This window comes from Pelecanus crispus, chromosome 18 (genome assembly GCF_030463565.1).
Source record: "Pelecanus crispus isolate bPelCri1 chromosome 18, bPelCri1.pri, whole genome shotgun sequence".
Taxonomy (NCBI): domain Eukaryota; kingdom Metazoa; phylum Chordata; class Aves; order Pelecaniformes; family Pelecanidae; genus Pelecanus; species Pelecanus crispus.
Window position 1 is genome coordinate 4,134,138 of NC_134660.1, and position 26,133 is coordinate 4,160,270.

General features: G+C 56.5%; 2 protein-coding genes across 4 annotated transcripts in view; one reads left to right on the plus strand and one right to left on the minus strand.

Moving 5' to 3' along the window:
• Positions 1-10,413: 10,413 nt before the first annotated feature.
• CYB561 (cytochrome b561) lies at positions 10,414-12,226 on the plus strand. Its single transcript, XM_075722930.1, has 5 exons — positions 10,414-10,618; positions 10,840-10,938; positions 11,010-11,113; positions 11,192-11,349; positions 12,028-12,226. The coding sequence occupies exons 1-5, from the start codon at positions 10,417-10,419 to the stop codon at positions 12,224-12,226; spliced, it is 762 nt and encodes a 253-aa protein (XP_075579045.1). The 5' UTR covers positions 10,414-10,416.
• A 7,041-nt stretch (positions 12,227-19,267) lies between these two features.
• The window catches only part of TANC2 (tetratricopeptide repeat, ankyrin repeat and coiled-coil containing 2), a 212,134-nt gene continuing 205,268 nt past the window's right edge, over positions 19,268-26,133 (minus strand). For all 3 annotated transcript variants that reach the window (XM_075722714.1, XM_075722713.1, XM_075722712.1), the window contains 3 exons: positions 25,487-25,633; positions 23,297-23,397; positions 19,268-21,227 (listed from right to left, as the gene is read on the minus strand). In XM_075722714.1, coding sequence (XP_075578829.1) covers positions 19,268-21,227; positions 23,297-23,397; positions 25,487-25,633 — 2,208 coding nt within the window. The remainder of the gene's footprint in view (positions 21,228-23,296; positions 23,398-25,486; positions 25,634-26,133) is intronic.

Sequence of the window (26,133 nt, forward strand, 5' to 3'; positions counted from 1 at the left end):
TGTGAAGGAAATCCCATCATACCACACCAAGTGTTTTGGACTTGGAGGAATTAAGCTGATGACAAATGAGTAACAAAAAGTTCCTTCAAAATGAAAACTAGACCCATGTCGGTGGGCTTGAAAGTTCCTTTTTTTTTTTTTTTTTTTTCTTTTTAATTATCTAAATCCCTTTCCACCAGGGCCTGGCCCCAGCCCTGGTATCTGCACCTAGGCTGAGCTTAAGCCCTGGTTTGGCTGAGTCCATCACCCCTCGCCGGGACCACCAACCCGTGGGGACACAGTGGACACCTGCTATGGAGCAGAGAGCTTTTTTTGGGGGGGACAGAGGGAAACCCCTTGACTTGTTGCCCCCCCGGGCACTGCAGAGCAGCTGGGCACCGCCACAGCACCTCAGCGTGAGCCCACGGGGTGACGCCATGGGGATAGCATGGCCCCTTGACAAGGGACGAATCCTCCTGCCAGGGCTGGGGACCCTACGGGGTTTGCAGAGCCATTTCCAAAATAAAAAAGAAAGGGATTTAGGAGCCTGCAACCCTTTGTTGTGTATTAAGCCTCCCTCCAAAAATCACAGCTTCCCACCCTGCCCTACCGCCTGCACTGGCTGACGTGGGCACACAACCAACCTTCATCCCCCCCAGCCCCGACCCCATACGGGGGTGCAACAGCACTGGCGCTGCCTGCGAGCCTGGATGTCACTGAGCTGGGGGTGAAGCCAGCACCCGCCTAGACCCCCCCTTGCTGATCCCTTTCCTCACTGGCCAGTTTCCCCCCAGGTCTGTGAAACTCCAGTTTACTGGGAAGTTGGAAAAAATGTTTGGATTGGCTCCAATTTGGCTGGTGACCAAGCACCGATGAATGGAGATTTCCTGCATCCCGCCAGCCTCTGTTCCCAGCTACACCGGGGAGGGGGTTTCCCGGCTCCAGGGTGTTGAGGCACAGCCTCCGACGCTGGTGGGCGTCTCGGGTGAGCAGCACAGCCAAAGTGGGCTCTGCAATCTCAGTGCGGTGCTGGCATCTGGAAATCCCAGCAAGGGAGGCCTTTTCCAAGGTTGGTGTTTCTGATGGGTGACCCTGCACGGGAAGGGCAGCTCTCCATCATTTGGCATGGGATCATCTTCTGAGGCTGGCGCAAGAGGGGCTGATGTTGCTGCTGTGGGACTTTGCGTTGGGCAAGAGGTCCTCTCAATGGCTGCATCTCCAAGGATGCCTGCAGCTCTGTGGCACCCTGTCCTATAAAGCTCCAGCTGGGATCAGGCAGAAGAACATCCTACATGCAGGAGAGTTCTGGCAAGTGAGGTGGCTGTTGGCCCAGGAAGGCAGGTGAGATGCCTGCAAACTTGAAGATGCCCCAGTGTCCTGGTTTCAGCTGGGATAGAGTTAATTTTCTTCCTAGCAGCAGGCATAGTGCTGTGTTTTGGATTTAGTAGGAGAAGAATGTTGATAACATGCTGATGTTTTTAGTTGTTGCTGAGTACTGCTTATGCTAGTCAAGGACTTTTTCAGCTTCCCATGCTCTGCCAGGCGCACAAGAAACTGGGAGGGGGCACAGCCAGAATAGTTGATCCAAACTGACCAAAGGGCTGTTCCATACCATATGACGTCATGCTCAGTATATAAACTGGGGGGAGGGGGTGGCCAGGGAGCAGCGATCGCTGCTCGGGAACTGTCTGGGTGTCGGTCAGCGGGTGGTGAGCAATTGCATTGTGCATCACTTGCTTTGTGTATCATTATTATTATTATCATTATTATACTGTTACTATTAGCATTACTATTTTACTTTATTTCAATTATTAAACTGTTCTTATCTCAACCCAGGAGTGTTTCTCACTCTTACTCCTCCGATTCTCTTCCCCATCCCATCGGGGTAGGGGGAGTGAGCGAGCGGCTGCGTGGTGCTTAGTTGCTGGCTGGGGCTAAACCACGACACCCAGGAAGGCAGGTGAGATGCCTACAGGCTTGAAGATGTCCATTGGTGCCTCTGTGCTGCCCTGAATCCATGCTGTGCCCAAGCACCCACCAAGGACGGGCTCAGAGACACCCATGGGACACCCTGCAGAGCAGGGGGACCAGTCCCTCTCTCCCCATCCCTCTCAGGGGTTCCAGGGTGGGTGATGGGTGCCCATCTGCTGCCAGCATGCAGGCTGCCCAGGGCTGCTGGCACCACAGACCAGAGGGACAGGAGGTATCAAAGGATGTGAAAAATGTGTTGCCACGGCAATGGATGCTGAACCGCTCACGGGGACGCGAGCTCAGGGGATGCCGGGTGAGATGTGGTGTCCCCAGTGGCTGCCCTGGCCTGGGAGGATGCTTCCCATCGGCTTGCATCGCCATCCCAGCTGCATGGCGAGGTTGTCCTCCCCTCCCCGGAGTGCACGTGCATGGACATGTGTGCGATGGCCGGACCGCCACGGCAGCGTGGCGGAGGGGGTGCAGCCGTGGCTGTGCCTCATTTCTGAAGGAGCACAACTTGGTCTCAGCATTTTGGATAAGCTCCTTGGCTTGCCAGACCTGTAAAATCTCCCTGCCCACTGCCGGCAGTTCTGGCGGGGACACCCACTGGTGCAGGCCCTGGCCCCAGAGTCCCCAAAATAAGGAAATAAGGAGTTTGACAGCAAATATTTCTTAGGGGAGCTGTAAGGGATCAGCCGTGGTAGCAGTGTGATGGGAGATGGTGAGCAGGGGTGTTTGTGGGAAGGAGCAGGTATTTGGGGATGGTTCTGGTGCTGGATGGGAAGATTTGGTGATTTTTCTGGGTATATCCCAGCCCTATGGCCTCTGCCTGGGGATGCTCAAGCCCATTTTTCCCTTCTTTTATTATAAACCACATTTTTGGCTTCCCCATCGATTTCTCAAAGCGTTCAAGGGTGCTTCAAAGCTCCTGTCTTATTGATCGCTCTGTTTGAGCAACCAAGGAGCTTCCGGAGGGGAGAGAAAGGATTCCTTCCTCATTTAAACCTCCAAAAAGAGATTATTTCATTGGGTGTGCAGCTTTGTGTGTTACTTTTCCTGATGGCTGTGGTTTTGTGGGCATGACGGCTCCTGTGCCCGTTGGTACAAATCACTGTGTGGAGAATTTTTTTCCTCCCTCTCCAGACCCCAAGTTTAAAGGCTCCTGCTTTATTTCCTGATGAATTCAATCAATTATCATAGCATGTAATTCGCTAAGCTGCTTTCCCAGATGTGGTGACACAGCCGGGAGGGAGAGGGGAAAAAATCACGTCTCCAGCCCAAATTTTTCATCTAAACAAACAGATTTTTCTGATCCTTGCCCACCCAAAAAAAACCCCAAACACCCCAAGCAACTGGTTTTTTGCCATTTATTTCAGATCTGTGATTGCTAAAATAATTATGAACCGTTAGAGTAAGTGCAGCCCCTCAATGTCACCTGGGCTTGGGGACTTGGATGGCAAGGGGACCCAGGAGTCCTCACTGCAAAATATCTCTGTTGAGGGTTTTTGTCAACACCGCGGGGCTGTTTCCATCTTTTCCCTGGCTAAAGGATGTATTTAAAGCCTGGCGTGTCCCTTCTGCATGGGGACAGGGTGCAATGGGCCATGGGGAGCTCACCCCCAGCCCCAGAGCAACGATTGCTGCTTTATCACCAGAAGTGCACACTCAGCCCTTGCTGGAGGCTGAACACAGCAGAAACGCTCCTTATCAGCACAATTTCTACCCGGGCTCGTAAAAACGCTTCCCAGCACACGCTTTCCCTAGGACAAGGGTTTATGGCCTCGGGGAGGCTGGTCCTGGTGCGGGCTGGCTGCATGGGGAAGCCCGAGCGGGACAATATGTTTCCCCCAGCCTCAGCGCTGAGCGGCTCGGTGGGGCTGGTGGTGGATGGGAAGGGGATGGAGCTGCGGTTTCCACTGTAAGATCTCCTCAGGCTCCATCCCCTGGGCTGGGACCAGCACCAGCAGCCTGAGGATGTGCTATGACATTGCAAGGCCCTGAAAATGCAGCGTGCTGAAGGCAGCTGTTGGCTTAGGGCCCCTAAATGATGCCCACATCTTGGGAGCATTGTAAATAAATTCAAGACCCCAATAGTCAGCTCCTGGGGAGCCCCCGGCCACAGTGCAGGAGATGTGCCCAGTACCAGGCACGTGGCTGGGACCATCCTGGGGCAAGAAGTAAAAGCCTAGCCAGAAATCATCCCTCATCCTTCATCCTTCAGCCCTCCTCCATCATCCCTCATCCCTCCTCCTTCATCTCTCATCCTTCATTCCTCATCCTTCATTCCTCGTCCTTCATCCCTCCATCCCCCCTTCCTCACCAGCTGGCCAGAGCTGGGCACTGATACAGGGTGAGCAAAGAGGCCAACGTGTTCCCTCCACACCCATCAGCCCAATAAAACATGGCAAAGTCCATTATTTCCCCTTTCCCCCGCTTCTTAATAATAGAAAAGAATGCCAGGCAAGTGAGCGTGACTGCTCTGGGAGCATTAATCATCCGCTGCAAGCCCAGTGCAGGTTATCATGGCTGTTTATCCAAGCTGCTATTAAAAAATTGCCATAAACGCACCTTCAGCCTCTTCTAAAAGAGATTAAGGGTTTGCTCTGGCTGCACCGATTGTATCGCCGGCCCAGCTCAGCAAAGTTGTGCTCCTGGAGAGGAGGAGGACAGGGTGGCTTAATCTTGCCAGGAGGAGAACCAGGGTCTTTTCCAGCTGGGTTGCTCTGATCCCTGGCTCGGGAAGGAGCTGGGTTCCCAGGGGAGCTTCATCCCAGCTGGGAATCACCCATTTTTCAGCCTTCACAAGACCCCAGGGAATTGGGGACCACCCCCGCAACGTGACCCAGCGGGACAATTTGTGCTTAATCCCGAGCTACCCCACAGCCACTCCCTAGGCAGCCACAGAACCTTCCAATAGGACTTTTATTTTTTTCTCTTATATTCAGGGAAAAACTGAATTTTGCCCCAGGTTTGGGGTTTGACGGGGAACCGCAGTGGCTGGGGTTGTTTGAGGCAGCAGCTCAGCTCCTCCGAGGCAGCTGGGCTCTTGAATCACAATCCTCTGGGGAGGCATCTTGCAAATTAGCATTTCTTAGCGATAAAAACTTGATTTAGGAAGGGAAAAAAAGAAAAAAAAAAACCCAAACCAAAAGATGTTAGATCAGCAAAATGGTAATTTGATAATCTCTGGTGGAGGAGGGGAAGCTGCCTGCACCAGGGTGGGGGTGAGCAGCGGGGAAGGGCAGGAGCTTCTGGTTTTACCATGAACTATCAGTCGATGACGCTCCTATTGATCCGCAGGTACTTGGCAGCCCAGGACAAACCCGGAGCAGGTGCCGGGCTCGGCCGATAGCCAGGGAGCTGGAGCAGCACCCACTGAGCCGCTTCGACTCATGGATCTGCAGGAAGCTGTGGCAGGCCTGAGCCTCCTCAAACATCCCCAAGCATCCCTGAGCATCCCCGAGCAGCCCTGAGCATCCCCTAGCAGCCCCAAGCATCCCTGAGCATCCCCGAGCATCCCCAAGCAGCCCTGAGCATCCCCGAGCATCCCCAAGCAGCCCCGAGCATCCCTGAGCAGCCCCGAGCATCCCCGAGCATCCCTGAGCATCCCCGAGCAGCCCCGAGCATCCCTGAGCAGCCCCGAGCAGCCCTGAGCATCCCCGAGCATCCCCAAGTAGCTCTGAGCAGCCCTGAGCATCCCCGAGCATCCCCAAGCAGCCCTGAGCATCCTTGAGCATCCCCGAGCAGCCCCAAGCATCCCTGAGCATCCCCAAGCATCCCTGAGCATCCCCGAGCAGCCCCGAGCACCCCCAAGCAGCCCTGAGCATCCCTGAGCATCCCCAAGCAGCCCTGAGCATCCCCGAGCAGCCCCGAGCACCCCCAAGCAGCCCTGAGCCCCGCGGGTCTGTGCCAGGAGAGCCAGCACTGGCTCTGCTACCCGCCTGGCATGTCACTGCACCGGCAGCGTGGGAAGGATTTCATTATTGCCAGCTTGGGGAAAGCTCAGGCAGATTTAATGAAGCCATTATGCCCCTGGTAATGTCTTTAATTAAAGAGCTGGTTACAAATGGCTCGCTGTTCCCCAGTAAGAGGAGGGTGCTGGCCAGCACTGAAGGGACTCGTTTGTCCCCGGATCGGCTGCCGCTGAGTCCCCTTGCACGTGGCAGCGGGTGCAGGGACCCCTCGGCAAACCCTGCCATGTGCCACCCTTGGGTTTGTCCCTGCTATGTGGATGGGGCAAGCAACCACGTCCATTTAATCGTGTAGGCTTGAGGGCTGCTATGTCTTTTTGGCTGCTGAAAGTCAAGACACTTCAGCTGGATGCGGTTATAAACATTTATAAAGCCGTTTTGTATTGTATTACAACAGTGCTGCTCTCCGCAGAGGATGAAGCTTTTCGTCTTGCCAAGTATCCTAAAGGGCGAACCCCCAAATCTCACCCCCCTTGAGGCTTTTCCAAGGGTTTCAGCCAGACCGTGGTGGGGCAAACCCTCCCTCCGCTCCGCCCAGAACCCGGCCAGCCCTTTCCAGCCGATGCACAGCCCAACGGCGCAAGGTTTGCAGTTTATGGTGGCTTTTATGGCTTCGCTGATTATCTCTGGTGAACAACTGCCACAGTGACAAAGCCCAGCCGCAGGCTGGGAGGTGGCAGCGGCTCCCACGGCAGTGCCGCACGTGGTGCCCGCTGCAGCGGGGCTGTTCCCCGTGGGCGAAGGCTCAGGGCCGTGGCCCGGGGACCCTGCCCCGGGCAGCAGCGGCGCCCGGACTTTGCTCCTGGGGTGACAGGTCGCCATCAGCCCCCGGGCTGCAGCGGGATTTCGGCTCTGCTGAATCACGCCACGGTGGGGTGGGGGCTGGTTCAGCTCCCGGCAGTTGTGCCCCCCGGCACAGGTCCCCGGTGGGGGACAGAAGGTGATGGGGGGACCCCAGTAGGGTCTTTGGGGTGCCTTCGCTCAGGAGGGTCTGGCAGGCGAGAGCAGCCCCGCCTGCCCAAGGGGAAGGGCTGGTGGGGCAGCCCTGTGCCAGCAGAGGCGGGTACGCCTGAGCCGCACCGGGGGGCACCGGCTCCCACCGGGCACTCCGGACCCCAGGGGGCCCCGGCTCCCCCGGGCGGGCCCGGGCCGGGGCTGCTCCAGCCCCGCCAGGTGCGAGGCTGCGCTGGCTCCCGTGGGTGATCTGGCGCCCGATGCCTTGGGGAGCCGGGCTCAAGGCCGCCGCCGATCCCACCCGGCCCGTACCCGGCCCCCTGGGTCCCCCGGGCGATCCAGGGCCGAGGGTGCCCCAGGCCCCCCCCGGCTGGTCCCGGCCCCGGGCGCTGCGCACGGCGGGCTCCTGGTGACACCTAGCGGCGCCGGGACACGGACGGACACACGGACGGACAGACATCTCGATACCGGACAGACAACTGGACAGACACCCGGACAGACATCTCCATACCGGACAGACAACTGGACAGACACGTGGGCAGACACCCGGACAGACATCCAAACACACAGACACACGGACACCCGGACAGACATCTGGATACCCAGACAGACAACTGGACAGACACCCAGACAGACATCTCGATACCCGGACAGACAACTGGACAGACACCTGGACAGACACCCGGATATGCAGACACCTGGGCAGACACCTGGACAGACAGCCAAACACACAGACACCCAGACACACGGACAGACATCTGGATACCCAGACAGACATCCAACCACACAGACACCCAGACAGACATCTGGACACCCAGACACCCGGACAGACACACACACACACCCGGACAGACACATGGACAGCCGGACAGACACAGGCACCCGGACAGACATCTGGACACCCGGACAGACATGTGGGCAGACACCTGGACGGACACACAGACACCCAGCCCACTGCTCGCCCCAGTGCTCAGCGCTGCAGGCCCCCCGGGGGACGCTGCCCGCAGCCGGGCCCAGAGGAGCCGGGGTGGGGGGGCTCCCATTTCCCCCCATGTCCCCCCATGTCCCCCCACCTCCCCTCTCCAGGCTCTTACGGCCCGGAGCACCCCATGGTGGAGCGCAGGGTGCGGCCGGGGGTGCCTGAGGGACCCCCGGGGGAGGGCAGGCAGCGGCGGGGGGTCCCTGGGGATGCGGCACCCCGCTGCCACCCCCTGACCCCCCAGCCCGGCCGGGGGCCCTGGGGGGGTGCAGGCTCCCCGCACCTCACCCTGCGCTGCTCACGGGGTGCAGGGGACGAGCGGGGTCAGTTGAGCCAGAGCCACCCAAGGCCCTCGTTAGCACTGCCCAAATAAACAGGAATTAAAGGGGGCCCCGCACACGGGGCCGGTCAGCCAGGCTCTGGGGTCCCCGCCTGGTTTGGGGCTGGGGTGTCGCCGGGGGCAGGGGCTCAGGTGGGTGCGGGCAGGGCCTGGCACAGCTGGGGGGGGTCACAGATGCCTTGGGGACCAGCCCCACAGTACCCAGCCCCCCCACCCCGTGGTGAGCCCCCCCCCCGGGTGTGCAGCCCCAGCGTGCAGCGGCACCCTCCCTGCGCAGCGATGCTGGGGGTGCAGCCCCCCCCCCCGCTTCGCCATCGCGCCGTTGCCTTGCCAACGCGCTGGCCCTGTCCCTCGCTCAGACACTGTCACCGCTGGGCCTGGCGCAGGCGGCACCACCCGGCACCCACAGGTAGGGTGGGTGGGGTGGGGGCTGTGTGGGTGTCTGCCTCTAACCCCTCCCCCCCCAAATACATCACTCGGCCCCCCCCCAGCTCTGAGCTGGAGCGAGCCCCCTCCCCTGCATGAGCCTGCAGCCCCCATCGAGAGCGGGGACGCCCCCGAGACCCCACAGGGATTCTGGGGGGTCCCAGGGAGAGGCCATGGCGAGGGGCTGCCGGGGTGCACAGGGTGCATGCACCACCCCCCCCTGCCAGCCCACGTGGGGAGGGTTTAACTGGAGAACCACCCCCCTCCAAAAGCAGGGAGCACCGGCTTTGCCCTGGGGACGACGACTGGGGGTGCACTTGGGGGTGCAGGGGTGCAGAGGCATGGTTGGGGGGGACAGGCAGGTCCCCACCACGGGGGGGCTTTGCGAAGGAGCCCGGCTGCCTCCGGCTCTGCCAGTGCTCGGCGGTGGTCGGGCGCAGCGGATGGGGCAGTTTTAGGGCTAAGGGGCAACGCGCAGCGCCCGTTCCCAGCCGGCACCCCCGCGTGCCGCTGCCGGTTCCCACGGTCGGGGGGGGGTCGTTCCCTGTCCCTCTGTCCCCAGCGCATGGGGACCGGGTTGGGCCCCTTTGCGAGTGCCAGCGGGGCAGCTGCTTGCATCTGGTGGGGGGCATGATGGGGGCCTGTGGGTGCCCATTTGGGATCTGTGGGCACGGGAGCTGGCAGCCCCAGGGCAGCAGTGGGGGTTTTGGGGGGCTGCTGTGATGCAGGGAGGAGCCAGTGCCTCTCGCTGCCCCCCGCCCTGGCCTGGTCCCCGTGCCAGTCCCCGCAGAGCCGCCCATGGCCCCGGGCAGTGGGGCCGGGCGCGGGCAGGCGGCCTCTGCAGTGCAGCCTAATGGGATAAACCAATTCCCTTAACCCACTTATCCGGCTGATCCAATAAAGGTGGCTGGGAATAAAGTGTGTGCATGGTCTTAATGCATCGCCCCCCGCCCTCCCCATGGCCCCCCCGGTCCTGACAGCACCGTGGGTCTGTCTGCTCGGTGCTCCTCCCCAGAGGCAGCCGCAGCGGGGCCAGAGGTGGGACGTTGGCCCCTGGATCTGGGACTTGCTGGCCCTGGCTGACGGGGAAGCAGGGAAGGTAGCCGTGCCGGTGGCGGCGGCGGTGCTGATCCCCAGGCCGGCGGGGAGCATCGGGGGATAACCCAGCACGAAGCACAGCGCGGGTGCAGGTGGGTTATGGGGGCCGTGGGGCAGCTCTCCGGTGAGGCTGCAGCAGGGCTGGGTAGCATGGTGCGCCTGTGCCCCCCAGCATGGGGGTTTGCTCAGCCCCATGTCCCCAAGGGCCATCGCTTTCGTCATGGCGGGGGGCCCGAGCAGCCTCGCTCGTCCCTGCGCTGCCTTCGTCTAGCAGGGTTTGGGGGGGGGGTGGGGCCCTGGGTGTGCGTGGGGTGGGGAGGGGGCAAGGGTGGGACACGGGGTGGGGATGGAAGGATGGGGATGGAGTGGGAGGGATGGGGATGAGGGATGGGGTGCTTGGAAGGCTGGGGCAGGAGGAATAGGGTGGGCAGGAGGAATGGGGCAGGAACAGGCAAGCAGAGGCAGGAGGGCAAGCGACAGGAGCGCGGGGGGTGCGCCGTGGCGGCCGGGAGCCACCTCCGGGTGCAGGTGACGCAGCGGCCCCGGCAGCACCAGGAAGCGTCCGGCCCCGTGGCAGGTGAGGGCGGAGCGGCGGCGCTGGATGCTGCCCGCAGCGGGACCCCACCCCGGGGCCCCCACTGCCACGCGGGGCCACGCAGGGCTTCGCTGCCCCCTCCTCTCTGTCCCCGCAGGCCGCCATGGACGGGGCTCCGCTGCCTGCCAGCCCAGCCGGGCTCTCGGCGTACGTGGCCGTGTCGCAGCTGCTGGGCCTGACGCTGCTGGCCACCACGGGCGCCTGGCTGGGCCGCTACCGGGGCGGCGTGGCCTGGCACAGCTCCCTCCAGTTCAACGTCCATCCCCTCTGCATGGTGCTGGGCATGGTGTTCCTCCAAGGTGACGGTGAGCGGGGCCGCGGGACGAGCTCCCTGTCCCGGCTGCAGCCTTCAAAGGCCCCGGAGCTGTAGCTGGGCAGGGATCAAAGGGGACAAAATGGTGACAAATGAGCCCGGGCAGAAGCTGCAGGACCCCCCACCCCCAGTGCATGCAGCACCCTGGGAAGATGCGGGGTGCCGGGGAGGTGGGGGACCCCCATGGATGCTCATCCGCCCTCTCTCCGGCAGCTCTCCTGGTCTACCGGGTCTTCAGGCACGAAGCCAAGCGCTCTACCAAGGCGCTGCACGCGCTGCTCCACGGCCTGGCGCTGGTCATCGCCCTCGTCGGTGAGCGCCGGGGCCGGGCTGGGCGGATGGGGCCGGATCCGGCCCCGGGGGTAATGGGCTCCTTTCCGCAGGCATCGCTGCCGTCTTCGAGTCCCACCGGACCAAGGGCATCCCCGACATGTACAGCCTGCACAGCTGGTGCGGGATGGCCGCCTTCGTGCTCTACCTGCTGCAGGTGAGGGCGGGGGAGCCCCTGGGCCCCCGGGGGGGAGGAGACCCCGCAGCACCCGGTAACCTCCCCGTGGCCCCGCAGTGGCTCCTGGGCTGCGGTTTCTTCCTGCTCCCCGGCACCTCCTTCTCGCTGCGCGGCCGGTACAAACCCCAGCACGTCTTCTTCGGCGTCGCCCTCTTCGCCCTCTCCATCGCCACCTGCTTGCTGGGCATCACTGAGATGCTCCTCTTCAACATCAGGTGGGTGACCGAGCTGGGGGGGTGGCAGCCCCCCAGCTCCCCCTGACCCCCAGCCAAGGGCTGCTCCAGCCCCGTGGGGCAGAGGCTGGCCCCTGCTCAGGCCATGGCTCCGTGGCTGTTAAATCTTCCCCCGAGGCCTTTAGTTCTGCTGCTGCTGAGTCACTTCCCAGACGACGTTTAACAAGGGCCGGATCCTGCGACCGCTTGCTTTGGGGATGGGGATGAAATACCTGCCGTCGCCTCTCCGCAGCAAGGGGTTTTCAGAGCCTCCCTGGGACGCTCACGTCCCCCAGGCCTCTGCCCTCGCAGCTGGAGGACGAGCGATTGCCCACGGCCCCAGCTGCGCTTCGGGGTCCCCCCAGCCCCAGCACCGTGGGGACACGGCTATGCGACAGCCCAGGAGCCACCTCCCTCCGGCTGCGGGAGCACATCTGGCAGGGGAGGTGCTGGGCTGCCTACAGCCCTGCCTTAGGACTGTGCCCCGTTCTCGCTGCTGTCACCAAGAGCGTCCCTCCCCAAAGCAAGCAGCACCCGGGCAGTCGCCTCTTGCCCTGATCTGGGGGAAAAGGACGTTTCCCGGGGTGCGTGCCCCGAGGATGAGGATGAGGAGGGGGTCCCAGCCAGGGTAGGGACAGGCCACCCGCACCCTGAGGCCTGAGCATCCCCTCCGCCCCGCAGGGACTCCTACAGCCGCTTCGTGCCCGAGGGTGTCCTGGCCAACACCCTGGGGGTGCTGCTGGTGGCCTTTGGGCTGGTGGTGGGCTACGTGCTGACGCGGGACGACTGGAAGCGCCCGCCGCTGGCCGAGGAGCTGGCCCTCTCCATGGACTTCAAGACCCTGACGGAGGGCGAGAGCCCCGGCGGCGGCAGCCAGTGACGTCCCCAGCTCGCCGGTCCCCAGCACGGGCACCTCGGGGCGTCTGTAGGGCGCTCTGCCTGCCTGTCCCCGGCGTCCTGCGGCTCTGCCCGGCTCAGGGTGACGGGGGCAGCTGGGGAAGGACACGCTTCTTGGTGTAACGCTGCCCGCTGGGTTCAGCCTCGCTTGGCCTTACTCCTCCTCAGCTCTGCCCCGCGCAACCCCCGGTGACCCCTGAGCCTGCCCCCGGCCCTGTGGGGATTGGGGGGCCGCAGGCAGGGGTAGGGGCTGGCAGCAGCACTGGGGCACGAAGGACGGGGGTCCCCGGGCTCTGCCCTGATCCGGGCACCTGGGGGTGGGAGCCCAGATTTCTCCGCTGCGAGCGGCCCAAGCCCAAAGCCCCTTCTCAATGCCGCTGGGCGGAGGGGATGTTTGCCATCACCGAGATTTCCCACTCGCTGGCAGCCCGTCGCCCTCCAGCGCGGCCGTGCGTGGGGGCTGCTCCCCCAAAAGGGCTCCCCGGGGGCTTGGAGCGACCCGGCGTCTGTGCAGGTTCAGCGTCTTCGTGTCCGAGATGTTTTTCCCTCTTGTGCGATGCATTCTTTGCTCAGTGGATGCTCCCGACCTAATAAATGTTTGCAGCTAACCCTGTCCTCCTCCAGCTCATGGTTTCGGGGTACCCCTGAGCTCCCACGCGCCGTGGGCAGCCGGGAGAGGAGCTGCCCGAGGGGCTGGGGTGGGCAGGGTGGGTATTTGGGATGGGATTGTCCCGTCCAGGCCCTGGAAGCTCCCAATCCCAGCGCTGCACAGCAAGCGCAGCCCCAGTGAAGGCACAAGCCCAGCGCCGGGGGTTTTTGCTCACCACAATCCCAAGGCGCCGTGTCCTGCCAGCGCTGCGCACCCAGCCCGGCGGCTGGAGGCAGGGGTGCTCGCGGCTGCGAGGGGCGTTCAGCTGCAAAACCGAGCCCTGGCTTTGGGCAGGGACGAAGCGAGCGGACACTCTGGTTCTCGGGAGCTGCAGGGCTGCAGTGCCCACAGGGCCGAGCTGTGCTTTCCACAATTTAATCCAGAAAACTCCCCGATGCGGTTCCCTCCCGTTTCATTAACGTCCCATTGCTAATGGCGGCAGCAGCAGCGCTGCCTCCGTCCCCTCCTGCTCCCAGCAGCGCCGCGTCCCCTTCCCCATCCCCAGGCAGCGGCAGCCAGACCCGACCCTCGCGCCGTCCCGCTGTCCCCAGGTTATTTCCACGCCGAGAAGCCACAGCACGCTCCTTTGCTCACCGCAGCGTGGGAAAAACACCAGGCCAGACGCCGTTTCCAAGTGTTAACCATTTATAAATAAGTACATTTTTTCATACATACAGTTTTCATTGTACAGATTACAATCTGTATACATTGGGGGGGGAATGCATTCTTTTGAACTTTTCACATCTATCTCACAGCTCACATGTACAGACAAGAAAACTCTGCTCAAGCAAATACAGCAAAGGAAAAAATATGTTTTCTTCTTTCCTTATACATGAGAGGCGAAGGCCTCCGCTGTCGGCAGGGGCTGCTCTTCCCACTGCACAATATCACAACTGTGTGGTGTTCAATATATCAGTAGAGAGAACAGAACATGCATTGAATAATATACTGTACAGAGAGAAAGTCCTTTACATCAGAATTATAGAAAAGCTAAAGGAAAATTTAAGTGTCTTAAAGATCTTCCCAGCAAGTGTCTCGGAGGATGGCAACCAGGGAATTGTACGAAGCACAAGGTGGGTGTACTGTACGTGTTTGTACCAAACTCGGATCCTCTTGGATGTGAAGACAGAAGGGAGACGAAACGCTGAATGCAACACTATGGGAAAGAAAAGGCTGGACAGGGATGACACCGGCAGTACTGGCAGAGTCCACACGAGTCTCTGGGTTATCGGTGTAGCAACACAACGGACTTTGCGTAGCACACAGTGCTGCTCTCAGTGTCTGGCTTATCAGTGCAGAGCGAGGCAGACCAACGGCGAAGTGACCCAATTCCCTGGGCGCGAGGCTTTCCCTCCCACCCAGCACGACCCCGACCCGCCGGAGGAGACGACCCGCAGCCCCGCCGCCGTCCCCGGACAGCGTCACCCAGAAGGGACAAAGTCTTTTGGCAAAGCAGCCCTCCGTTTCCGCGACTATAGGATGCGATCCCGCCGGACGGGACCCGGCTGCTGACTCCCCAGTACCGTGACAGCTAGAAAATGAGCAGGAGGAAAGGATACGGCGGATGGGTTTGGTGTCCGTTGGCTTTCCCGGTGACAGTCGTGCTAGCTGTGCTTCCTCTCGGGGAGGTCTGTAACAGTTGCGGTGAGATCCAGCTGTATAGTCAGGAGTTGGACACGAACGCATCTTGCTAAAGAATTGAGCCCTTAGTGGTTTATATTAGAAAAAAGAGTTTGACTGAATGAAAATCCAGCAAATATTCACACAAATCTGAAAAAAACGGAGATTAACTTTCAACCATTGTGCTTTGTGTCCAACACGCACCCCACCAGACTTTGCGTAGAGCAACCGGCATGGGGCGAAGGCATTTATCCGCAGAGGTCCCAGCGGGTACAACAGCTCTTCCCCTAAGCCCTTGGTTAAACACCGTTAATCCCGGTAGAAGAGTTATCTTGAATCCCAAGACTAAAGCAAAGTACAACCACCACAGAGCTCACGACAGCTCACGGCAGACCCCCCTTTGCAAGGAGGGCGGACGATGAGCAGGCACGCTGGCTTGCTTTTCTCTAGATAAGGCGGAGCTGGCACTTCGGTTTTAGCTAGACTTCTTCTGGGTAACCCTGAATATACAGCAACCTTTGTACGAGGGGACTGAATCGCTCCAAATTTAGTAGCCACCCTGGTTCCGGACCTAATCCAAGTATGGCTTAGGTATTTGTCATACGCGCACACAAATGTTCACACTAGCCAAGTGGTTTTCTTTACAGCCAGGTTAAAGAAAAGAAAAACCAAAAAGTTGAGTGCTCAGACGGACCCACCTGCGGGCACCGGTGCCGGGCAGCAGACAGACAGACAGACGGACAGACGCACGCCTCAGTTTGTCGGGAGCTGGCGCGGCCGGCGCCCTCCCAAGCAGCGACGCAGAGAAGGTGGCTCAGGCTGCGCGGTGCCTCCGCCTTTGGAGACGGATCCCGAGGGATCTCTTTGTAAAGCCCTCCCTTTCCTAAGCGCTTCAGAGCCCACTGAAGACCATTCCCAAAGCTCTCCAACGCCATTCCCGGCCTGGCCGGTGGGGACTCCTGCGGACCCCGCCACCAGGTGGGTGTCCCCTCCCCTGGGACCAGCGCATCCTCCCAGTCTGGGAGACAAAGCAAGAGCCGGTGAATCCCCACCGAGGGACGTGGCAGACACCCACACCCGAAGCCGGGAGAGAAGACTTCAGCTCTGCGGCCGCGCACCCAGCTCTCGGAGCAGCTGCGGGCAGAGGATGAGACACAGCTGGTGGGAAGCTCGGCTAAATGCAGGGGTCGGCTTCAGCGTCGCCTACCCAACGCGCCCCAAGAACCAAACCCGGAGGTTTCCACGTCATCGAGAACCTGGTTTACTTGGTGCACCTAAGAATCCTACTCGCTCGCAAGACGGGGGCTCACCAGCGGTGCCACTGTAGCCGGGTGCCGGCTGGCAGCATCGTCCCACATCTTAATTACTCAAAGAGTAATTAAATGCGTAGCACGGACGGGTGAGACAGCACCGTGTCTGAAACTCTGTGCATACTCCCGCAACACCTAAGATGAGAGGGTGAAGGGACGTCAGGTGATATCTGAGCCTCATGCTCCACCAAGCCACGTGTACAGCAGCGCGCTTCACAACAGGACCACGCACAACAGCACAACATGAAACGGCCTCTGCTTTTCGTCCACGCCAAATCTGAATCATGACTTTTGAGGACACAAGGGACTGTGTAAAGAACGCCTTTTCCAGGGAGAGGCGTGCTCCTTACCCTCCCGGGGACTACAGCAGCCATCCTGCCTCAGCTGTCCCAAAGAGAATTGCTGGGGAAGCGCTTTAAAACCACTGCAAATAATTTTGTATTTAAAAATTACTCATTCTGTTGATGCTTATATACAGGAGTTGGTTCTTGTGCTATAAATGGTATGATTCATTGCTTCGTTTCTTTTCTTTTTTTTTTTTTTTTAAAAATACACTAAGAGACAAGAGCTGTTTTGCTATTTTCTAATGAAGACACTACTCACGCTTAAATATCCAGTATTTATCATAGTAACAAATTCAAACAGTAAAGTGCACCCATTTACAGAGAGAACAGATGGAAAACCATTAGTGCAAGAATCCTGTGAAAAATGTAATGTGGTATCGTGAAAAAACCTGCACGCCGCAGTTTTTAAGCCTTCTTTCAGCTTGGTGTGTTAAAAGTGTGAGCTGTTTTCTTTTTCCCTTAAAACATCTTCATAAACCCAAAAGTTCTACACAGAAGCGCTGCGTGGGGACGTTTCGGAAGGACAGTACTGGGAGCACAAGGCAGTGAAGAGCGAAAGCAAAGCACGGGCAGTTCTCGCATCGCTGCTCTCGGACCGTCCCGTTTGCATCTCAGCGGAGAGAACTGGCTCACGGCCATAGCGCGTCTTGCTCGGCCATATAAAATGAGGGGGCTGAATTTGGTTACTTTTTCCTTTCAAAGAAGCAACTAAAGGTAGGAAGCCACTCACTCAATCAGAAAGCTGGAGGACGGGAGGTGTTGAGCAAAGCGACTGGTGCTACTCCAGACCCATGGATATGCACGTCCTAGATACAGGCGCACTGTATGCGGAGGAGAAATCGGTTATACCTTACAAAGCAGAACACGCTGCTTCAAAAAAAGAGAGGAAGAAAAAAAAAAAGTCATCACACCCCCTTTGCAAGGAGAGAAATAGTGCATGGAGCTGAGTGTCCCCGCGGCCGCGGGGAGCCCTCCCTACTGAGGGGTCCCCCGGTCTACCCCCCTCTTTACTGAGCCCTGTAATAAAGCAAAGAGTCAGCACTGGGTTGCACCTCAAGAAAGAAAACACCAACCTCAATCCAAATACTGGCTTGGACAAATACCAAATAGCCCGAAAGAGCACAAAAATCTCCAAACCCCACGGAGGAATCTCCCCCCCGAATGCTCTCAACGTGTCTATGAGACACAGCCCTCCAGCGTCCCGAGGTGCAGATGTCCCAGTTTGCTCTGAGCAAATTAGGCAACGAAATGGCAACGAGATGTGCTGATCCACATGCAGAAAAACAAACACAAGCCCCACTGAAGCCAGGGTTTGCTAAAGAGTTTCAGGCCAAGTCCTTAGCTGGCGTAAATGGATGTAGCTGCACGGATGTTGCGCTGGGGATATGCTCACTTACACCAGCGGAGGTTGGGCCCCTGATTTGGTTCAAGAAGTCTTGCCATCTATTCACATAGCCCTTTGGAAACACTGAAACGTATCGCTCCTCCTGCTCGGCACTGAAATCGCTCTTGAGAGTTGATATGAGTGAGGTTCAGCATGGGCAACAGGCACTGTTTTGCTTTAAAACAAGCTACAGGGTTATCGCTCTCCCCCCGGATCGTCCCACCCTTCGCCCTCAGTACCCGAAAAGGCAGATTACGACCCCCCCAGTAATAAATGAATCTGTAGAGAAAGTCCCTCCACCCCCCCAAAAAATTTCAGAGAATAATTGAAAAATTATTGAAAATCCTATAAAAAAGGATTTTGGAACCGTCCCCTGCTTTTCACACTGTCTTGATGTGATTTGCATTTGATTAAAAAAAAAAAAAATAGAAAAAACAACCCAAACAAAAAAATGTCCTGAAATAGATCCCATAAATAAATTATAAATATCTCTCTTTTAACTACAGCTCCTTAAAAAGCACAACAGGGTCTCTACCATTTACAGGTACAGAACACGGCAATTGCTTTCCAAGATTTCGGAAACGGATCTTAGCGGAGTGCAGCCCTCGCTATGGCACCGGCCGCCCGGGCGGGAGCGAGCCGAAGGGAAGGGGTGCTGCAGGGCTGGGTTTGCTGAAGGACCCCTCCTGTCTCGGGAACCATCGTGCCACATTATGCATCCTCATCATAAAAAAATAATTAAAAAAAAATTTAAAAATTGCAATTTTCCTCCTTAAATACCATTTTCTAAGTCAGTTTTTTTTTTTACTTGCAAGTAGAAAACCCCACCAAATGAAAGCCCCAACGTTAAACCCTCCTGGTGAAAACACGGTGCGTGTGTGAGGTGCAGTCGTCCGCTAATGGCGTGAAGAAGTTGTTGTAATCCCAGTTCACGCGCAACAGGTTTCTGGCCAATTCCCCTGGCTGATTAAAATGCATACGAAGGGCCAACTTTCATCTCCCAATGCTTGCAAGATGCCCCGGAGCAGATCAGTGTCGGGGCACCCGGCAGGTAGCTTGCGAAATAGCAAAGCATCTTGTGATCCCCACCCCTTCCGGCCGGTGGCGCGATTAAATAACGCAGGAATCCAATTCGGATTGAAACGCTACAAACCAGATGAAGCAGGATGGTTGTTGTGCATAGCTACTTGGTATTAAAACACATCGTGCCCTTGCTCGCTGCGGGTAGTTTGCTCTTTGGGGGCAAAGAGCCAAATGACCCAGCTGGCATGGGGACCGACGGATGCAGCCTTGGGAAGGGCTCCTGTGATCCCTGCTCTGCTCCCGCTACGAATTCCCATCAGAATTGAGTAAGAGCTCATCGAGACAAAAGAAACCAATTTACATCGAACGCGATTGACTCTTGAAAAAGAGCTGGTTACCTCCCGCTGCGTAGGGGATATTTCTGGACCACCCCGCACCACGTACTAAGCTATCCTGGTTAGGAACTTCGCTGCAATCGGGCAAACGATACTGGCTCGGCTGATGTTGGCTTCACGGTCAGCTGGGGAACGAAAGGGCTGGAGCACGTGCATGGCTGTCTGACCACCACACAAAGTACCGGAGAAACTTGGTCATGTAGCTACCAAAGAGAAATAAAAATAATAATAATATGCATGGAAATCAAGCTTGGAAGTGTGTGCTGAAAACATGAGGGTCTTACTCCAACAAGCGTCTTTTACACATTAGACTCCACAAACGGTCTCTTTGGTTTGATTGGGGACGTCTGCCCTTGCCTGGAGTCCCTGGAGAGCTGCCTGTACAGGTTGTCCTGGTAGGCCTGTGCCACAGGCAGTGTCCTTGCCACCTTGACGTCGGGATACGAGGAGGCTTGGGTGACTCTCTCCAGGAGGTCTCCCCGGGACCCATTGGCCAGCATCCCATGGGGGCTGTAATAGTCTTCCTCTAGCAAATGGCCATTCTGTGCATTGTTGGTTTTGTTATAAAAGGCAATGTTGCTGATTGAAGAAGGCGGGCTAAATGATTCTGGCTGGGGGAGATTGCCAGGAGACGTAGGACTAATGACAGTGTCCACGGACGACACAGCCCAGGTCCGGTTCTGCTGATGGAGATGGGGGTACTGCTGAGTCCGAGCGGTTTTATCTATGATTCCCATGAACGGCGTGGTCCGGGAACGGGCTGGCTCGCTGGGGTAACCCCCCTGCGTGGGAGAGACCGGAGAAAGTTCATCGCATGATCTGTCATAAGCTGGCTTGAGAGGAATCTCCATTTGCTGAATCGAAGCAGAAGGGCGGAAGTTGGGAGTCAGGTTGGAGGTGGAGGAGATGCTATTGCTGGAAGGAGAGAAGCGGAGGCCAACGCTCTGAGAGTGGAGCAGGGGCCTTGGAGTCGGCGGGTGAGGCTTTATTTCGCTGGGATTAACTGTGATGGGCCTTCTTATGAGATGAGACACATCTGGAGAGCCCAGCTGGCTGGCAGGGAGGGAAGAACGTTCCAGGTCAAGCTTTGAGTGACACACCGGGTAGTAGGAAGCGGACTGGCTTCGCCCGATCTGAGGCGTCTGGCTGTATCTCATCCCCCCCCTGTACGCTGAGGATGGTCTCTGCGGAAGGTCTTCTTTAGCCAGCCCTCCATGCTGACAGATCGCTCCCGCGCTGAGGCTTGCCTGAACGTGCTGCATCGGTCTGCTGTCACCTACGATTCCACCGATGGAGCCCTGGTAGACCAACCTGCTCTGGCTAACCCCCATTTCCCCTGACGCCGACTGATACTTGCTGGCCATCGAGTGGGCAACCTGGCTATAAGCACCGGTTGGGATTACAGTACTCGAATGGACGGCTGAGCTGGGCTGGTTGCTCCTCACGATCTGCGCCTTGGCTGGCTGCAGCCTCAGCCCCTGCTGCGGCACGGCCACAGGGAGCTGGGGCATCTGGAAAGACCTCTGCGTCATCTTGGATAACGGAGACTTCGGTCTACCGGGGAGCTGGCTGACTCCACTAGGTTCCTGCTGATAACGAACCGGGGAACCGGACTGTGACCTATAAACACTCATGCTTTCTGCTGGGGGGCTGGCGCGATACTGAGGACCTCTACGAAGAGGAGAAGGTGGTGGGCTTTGATAGTCCTTCCCTTGACTTCCGACAGGAGGTGGGCTGAAGCGGTAAGAGGAGCCCTGGTGAGCAGGGGACGTGTGCGGAGGACTGGGTCTATAATGTGAGTTTTGGTGCGTCGGAGACAGAGCAGGAGATGTGGATTGGTACCCTTGCCTGGTTGGTGAACCCACGGAGCTACTGGACCTGAAATCAAAGACCTGATGAGAGCCAAGAGGTGAGCCAGAAATATAGGCTGAGTCCCTGTGAGCTGGGGATGGGGGAGGGCTCTGGATGATGGGCAGCCCTTGGTTTGGCCTGGACTCTGTCTGCAAGCCAATGGAAACGTTTTCTACATCCTGCTCAAGGTATTCCTCCTCAAAGATATCTTGCACAGAATACAGCTCTTCATGCTGGGCTTCAGGTTCAGGCTCCACCGGGAGCGGCGGCTGCTGCTGCTGTTGCTGCTGCTGCTGCTGCACCTGCCTGCACTCCTCTTCCACCCGCATCAGCAGCCGCTGGATCTCACGGTTGTTGGGACACAGCTTGATGGCCTCGTTCAGGTCCTCCAGGGCTGCTGAAAACTGCCTGCTTGACAAAGGGACAGAAATGAGAACTGAAATTACTCTGGATTTGAACGGAGCCGCTCTAGGAGGCTCCTGAGGGTTAAGTGGCTTGTCCGTGTTACTGAGGGAGACGTCTGTGATTGCTACCACTTGCTGCATCTCTCAAACTCTGCCTTATGTGCCTCCCTCGGATTTATTTTATCCAAACTGAAGGAGAACACTGCCAGCCATTCTAGAGAAGAGGGGAACACAGTCCTGAGATGGCAAAACCCAGACTTGGAAAATCGCCTGTGCTCCGCAGTGTACGTTACAGGCTAATTAATTACTCCTCGCAGCATCACCACGAGCTTTGCCCCTGCATTAGCAAAGGGGAAACCAAAGCAGCGATAACTAAGAGCCAAGCTCACCACTGCTGTAAACAAGTGCAGCTTTGACGAAGTTGCAACCGCTTACGCCAGTGAAAATTTAACTTCTGCCTGATGCCAAGACCACACAGCGTCAGGGCTGGCTCCAGAGCTCAGGGACTCCCACGGGTCAGCGCTTTAGGCAAGGCTTGTCTCTCCAATTTTGCAATGGATTTGGCTAACTTCTTCAGGATGAAGGAACAGAGCAACGTTAGGGAGCCTGCGAGCCCCCCGGGGAAGCCTTTGCAAGGGAAAGGCCAGCCTGTGAGGAGTAAAAGGGAGGTGAGGGTTCGAGGAAGGGGGTTGTCATTTACAGGGACACTGTTCGCTTTCGAGCAAAATGATCTGTTTCAACATGATTATCATCTTGGGGGATGATCACAGAGAAAAACTCCCCAGCACGTCCCAACACCAGCCTAAGCTTTTGCACAAGCCATTCAAAACCAGGTGGAGGAAGGAAAAGTCTCCTGTTCCTCAGACTGTGCTGACCTCAGGGGTGCTGCTGGGCACAAACTGGGAAACAGAGAAGAAAAGCCAAAGTGGTGGTGGTTTCTGCTGGAGAGACCTGGGGAGAAAAGGATGCTTGTATGTGGGGAGGCTGACACCATCTGGAAAGGAACCCAGTTCTTATGCTTCCTTACAAGTATTTTGGAAACAATGGAGAGGAAAACCATTAAAGGAAAGGCATTAGGTCAGTGTGGCACAGCTAGCAGGACTTCTCTGCAGAACAGAAGGTCACGGCTGCACCTCCCACACCAAGACCCGGTGGGCCAGGCAGCGCAGCATCAGCTGGGCCAGGAGCCCGGTTCCACACATCGCCTCCACATGGAAGGTCCAATGGTGGTGGTGTCTGCTGAGCTACGGTGTTTGCACAGGAGGACTCGACATACCTTTGGCTACTGGTGATTCTCTGCACTGCCATGCAAGACATTTTGGCTGCCATTTAAAACCAAGGTGACAGTGCACCCAGCCCTTGAGCGTATGACTCAAAAGCAAGCCCTCCTGCTCATTTAAGAATGGCATTGATTGGTTTTGAAATGAACCTAATCTCACATCTCTTAGCCTTCAGGGAGGTTAACAAGGGAATCCTCCAGGCTCCATCTGAGATGCAGAGAGATCCCAGTGCTGCAGCTCTCTAGCAGCTGGTTGCAGTGCTCTGAGCACAAGCTATGGCTGAAAGCTCACCGGCTGGCGCTTGCCTGCACAGTCACTGCGCAGCTAGTCAGCAGTTTCTGCCTTGCAAAAAGTGCTGTAGGACAGAGAGATTCATAGATTTTAAGGCCAGAAGAGATCACCGTGATGAATGAGTCTGCCCTCTTGCATAACACAGGCCACAGGGCTTCCATGAGTCATATTTTGCTTCGAGTCGAAGTTGTGGTTGAACTAAAGTGTGTTTTTAAAAAGAATACCCAACTTTCATGTAAAGGCTTCCAGTGTAGTATGTTCAGACAAAGTTCAACTAAGTTGAACCTCTCAAAACGTTTGCATTCAGCTGTCTCCAGAAATTACCAAATGAGGGAGGGTGATACTTTGGAGTTTGAGAGGTTTGTAATCTCATTAACAAATGTTCCTTTGCCATTTCTTCCCATGGGGACACTGGTAAGGTTTTGCACGGTGGATGCCTACATCGGTGTGGCCAGGCTTGAAGAGACCAGCCCCTCGCACTTTTCTCTCTTTCTCTCCTCACCTGCTGCTGCGTTTGGCCCTTGCTCTTGCATAGTAAGCTTCGTAAGATTTCGGTTTCAGCTCCAGTGCTTTAGTAGCAAATTCCTCCGCCATTCCAAAATCCTGTCATTACAATAGGTGTGCAGGTAAGTAATTGAATAGATGTAGAAATAAAAATATATACAGTTTGGGAAGAAAACAAACTTAATATGGACATTTTTTTTTTGCATGTATCATGGAAAACTTGATGGTACTGGAATGTTTCACATGGATTCAACATCATTTACAGCCAGAGAGCTACGATGGCAGGTCCAAAGACTCAAAGCCCTCTCATAACGCTAGATGCTGTCAGCACCCACAGAGGCCAGTGTGCCACTGGCTCAGTTCTCACCGATTGTGTCCCCAACAAGCGCATGCAATCCCTCCCCAACAACGTACAGTCTTGAGGAAACATCTGGTCTCGCAGAGGCTGGAATGTAATCTCATGAAGGATTTTTTTCCATAGTTGAAAGCAATAGGAAACCTTTCCCACGCCCTCTGCTTCCCACTCTGCAACACACTGACATACTTTGAAGGGGCTGAATAAAACTGCACACGAAGGAAGGGACTGCAATACCTCCGTAGCTACAAACAGGACTCACCTGGCAAAGGTCTCCTACCAGTGCCACCCATTCCACTGTTCTTTGTCTCTCCCCTACACCTCACTTGGGAGACTCGTTTGGGAGTGGAGAGGGAGAAGGTAACAGCATGGGATGAAGACTGCTCTGGGTGGTTTTGAGTGGCAGTGCCATGAGACTATCGCAGCTACGGTTCAAACCCTGCCGGCTGTCCTCCCTTGCCTTGTCCGGAATGCTTCATGTACCGCTAAGCTCAACTGAGCACTTGCAAAGGAGACCTCTTTCCAGTGGAGAGGCTTTCATTTTGCAACCAAACACAGCTTTGGGTTGCTGACTTGGGCTATGACCCCGAGCAGTTCTGAGAGAAAGCACCAAAGCACTCCTGATTTGTTCAGAAAGTCAGTAAGCAAACTCCACCTTGTAGAAAACCTCAGTTTATGAGCACACAGTGGCCACTTGGACCGCACTGAGCAGCCATGTGCGAGTGAGTAAGGCCAGCTGGACCTTGGCAAAACCCAGGGTGAGGTTTAATCTCCCCTAAGGTGTCCACACTGGAGCTTGCTAAATGGGTGCCCTGCCTGGGGAAGCGCATACTTCTGTTTGTACCTTCAGCAGCAGTGACTGAAGAGACACTGTCTAAATAGACTAAACTGGGAATGCAGGCAAGAGGCAGGTACCTTTCATGGTCTCACCTATAGATGCAAAAACTGCAGGAGTGATTACAATGCCCTGAAATTTTCTATCACGAAACCTGGGATCCCCCAGTTAACAGTAAACTGAAAAACTTGTCCTTAAAGAGCAGGCTTAGCTGTGAGTTGGCTTGTTTAAAGAGAAGGTTCACACTTGTTCTACAAACTGTGCTGTTTGTTCACCAGCATTAAGATTTTACTTCCACTGCTCTTCATCTGCCTCCCCCACAGCTTAAATAACTGAAGGTGTCACAAAAATCCCTTCCCCTCCAGTGTAATCTTCGCTGGCTTGTGGCCTCAGCAGAGATTTCACTTTTCAAGTCTATGGAGACTTTAAGTTGTAGAGGTGAAAGTCTCTGCATGCAGAGCAAGGGGGAGGTGGCACTTGTCTGCTGAAGAACAGACATTCTGCAGGAGTTGGTCGCTAGATGCTGCTAGATTGGAGTGGGGAGAGTGACATGGATCTGGCAGTGCTGGGAGGAGAGGGAGTATGTGGGGGTGTTTCTGGATGAGTCACTGCCCTGGGGAAGCGCTAGCCCCCTAAGCATATGCTCCTTCATTTTAAATTAATTAGTATTCAAAGGAGCACATCTCCTGGCTCCTCCCTCACCGCTGCCCTAGAAATCTGGAAAATGCCTCCACCCCCAATTCACATCATCATCAAAAGGGAGTAATAAAAAATTCAAAAAGCTATAAACATAGCAATGAATTTTTAATAATCAGAAATGCATATTAAATCATTACTTCTTTTGAATTATAAAACGTCAGTGCTCTGTGAAGGACAACCAGGTTACACAGAGGAGAGATCTCAGAGGTCAAAGCACGATTACACAATGGACACGTCTCTGTGCACAGGCAGAAAGCTGGCATCTCGCGCTTAAGGCCATGAAGAGTGGGGAGACTTACGTTCATTTTCCTTCGACATCGGGAGAGGTTGAGAAGGAGCGACACCTTCAGCTCACGGAAGGTTTTCAGGTCTTCTCCAAACCCTTCCCTGGGGAATTTTTTCAGAGCATACTGGTAGCGCTGGGCAGCCTCTTTCACTTTACCTTTCTAATAGAAGGAGAACATGTCAAAGCACATCCTTGGGTTGAGTTTACTTCACTGCAGAGAACTCACTCACCAGCCCCATGAACGTTTTGGGTGGTGAAGGGAACACGACTTCACTATTTAGCTCTTTTCTAGAAAGGAAAGCCAGAACATTTGATCAAGGGAACATCAGATCTGGAAATGCAGATGCCTTGTGCAAGCTGAGTTCTCCCACTTCGTACAGAGTTGTCATGCTACAGTGGGAAACACAGCAGAAATTGTGTTATGTTAACTTGGTACAACTCCATCTGGTTTCTGGATGGACGGTCTTTTGAGTTGGGTGATCAGTAACCCATTTCTGGAGAACACCCTACACCCAAAGCTTAATAAGGGAGGGTAAAGAATACGAAGTGGGGGACTGTGGGTGGAGTTCCTGGGGCTCAGAGAAGCCTCTGCAACAGGCAGATAGTGTTATGGCACCGATGTGGCTCTGAAGTTGGACAAATGGGTTGAGATTCATCTCC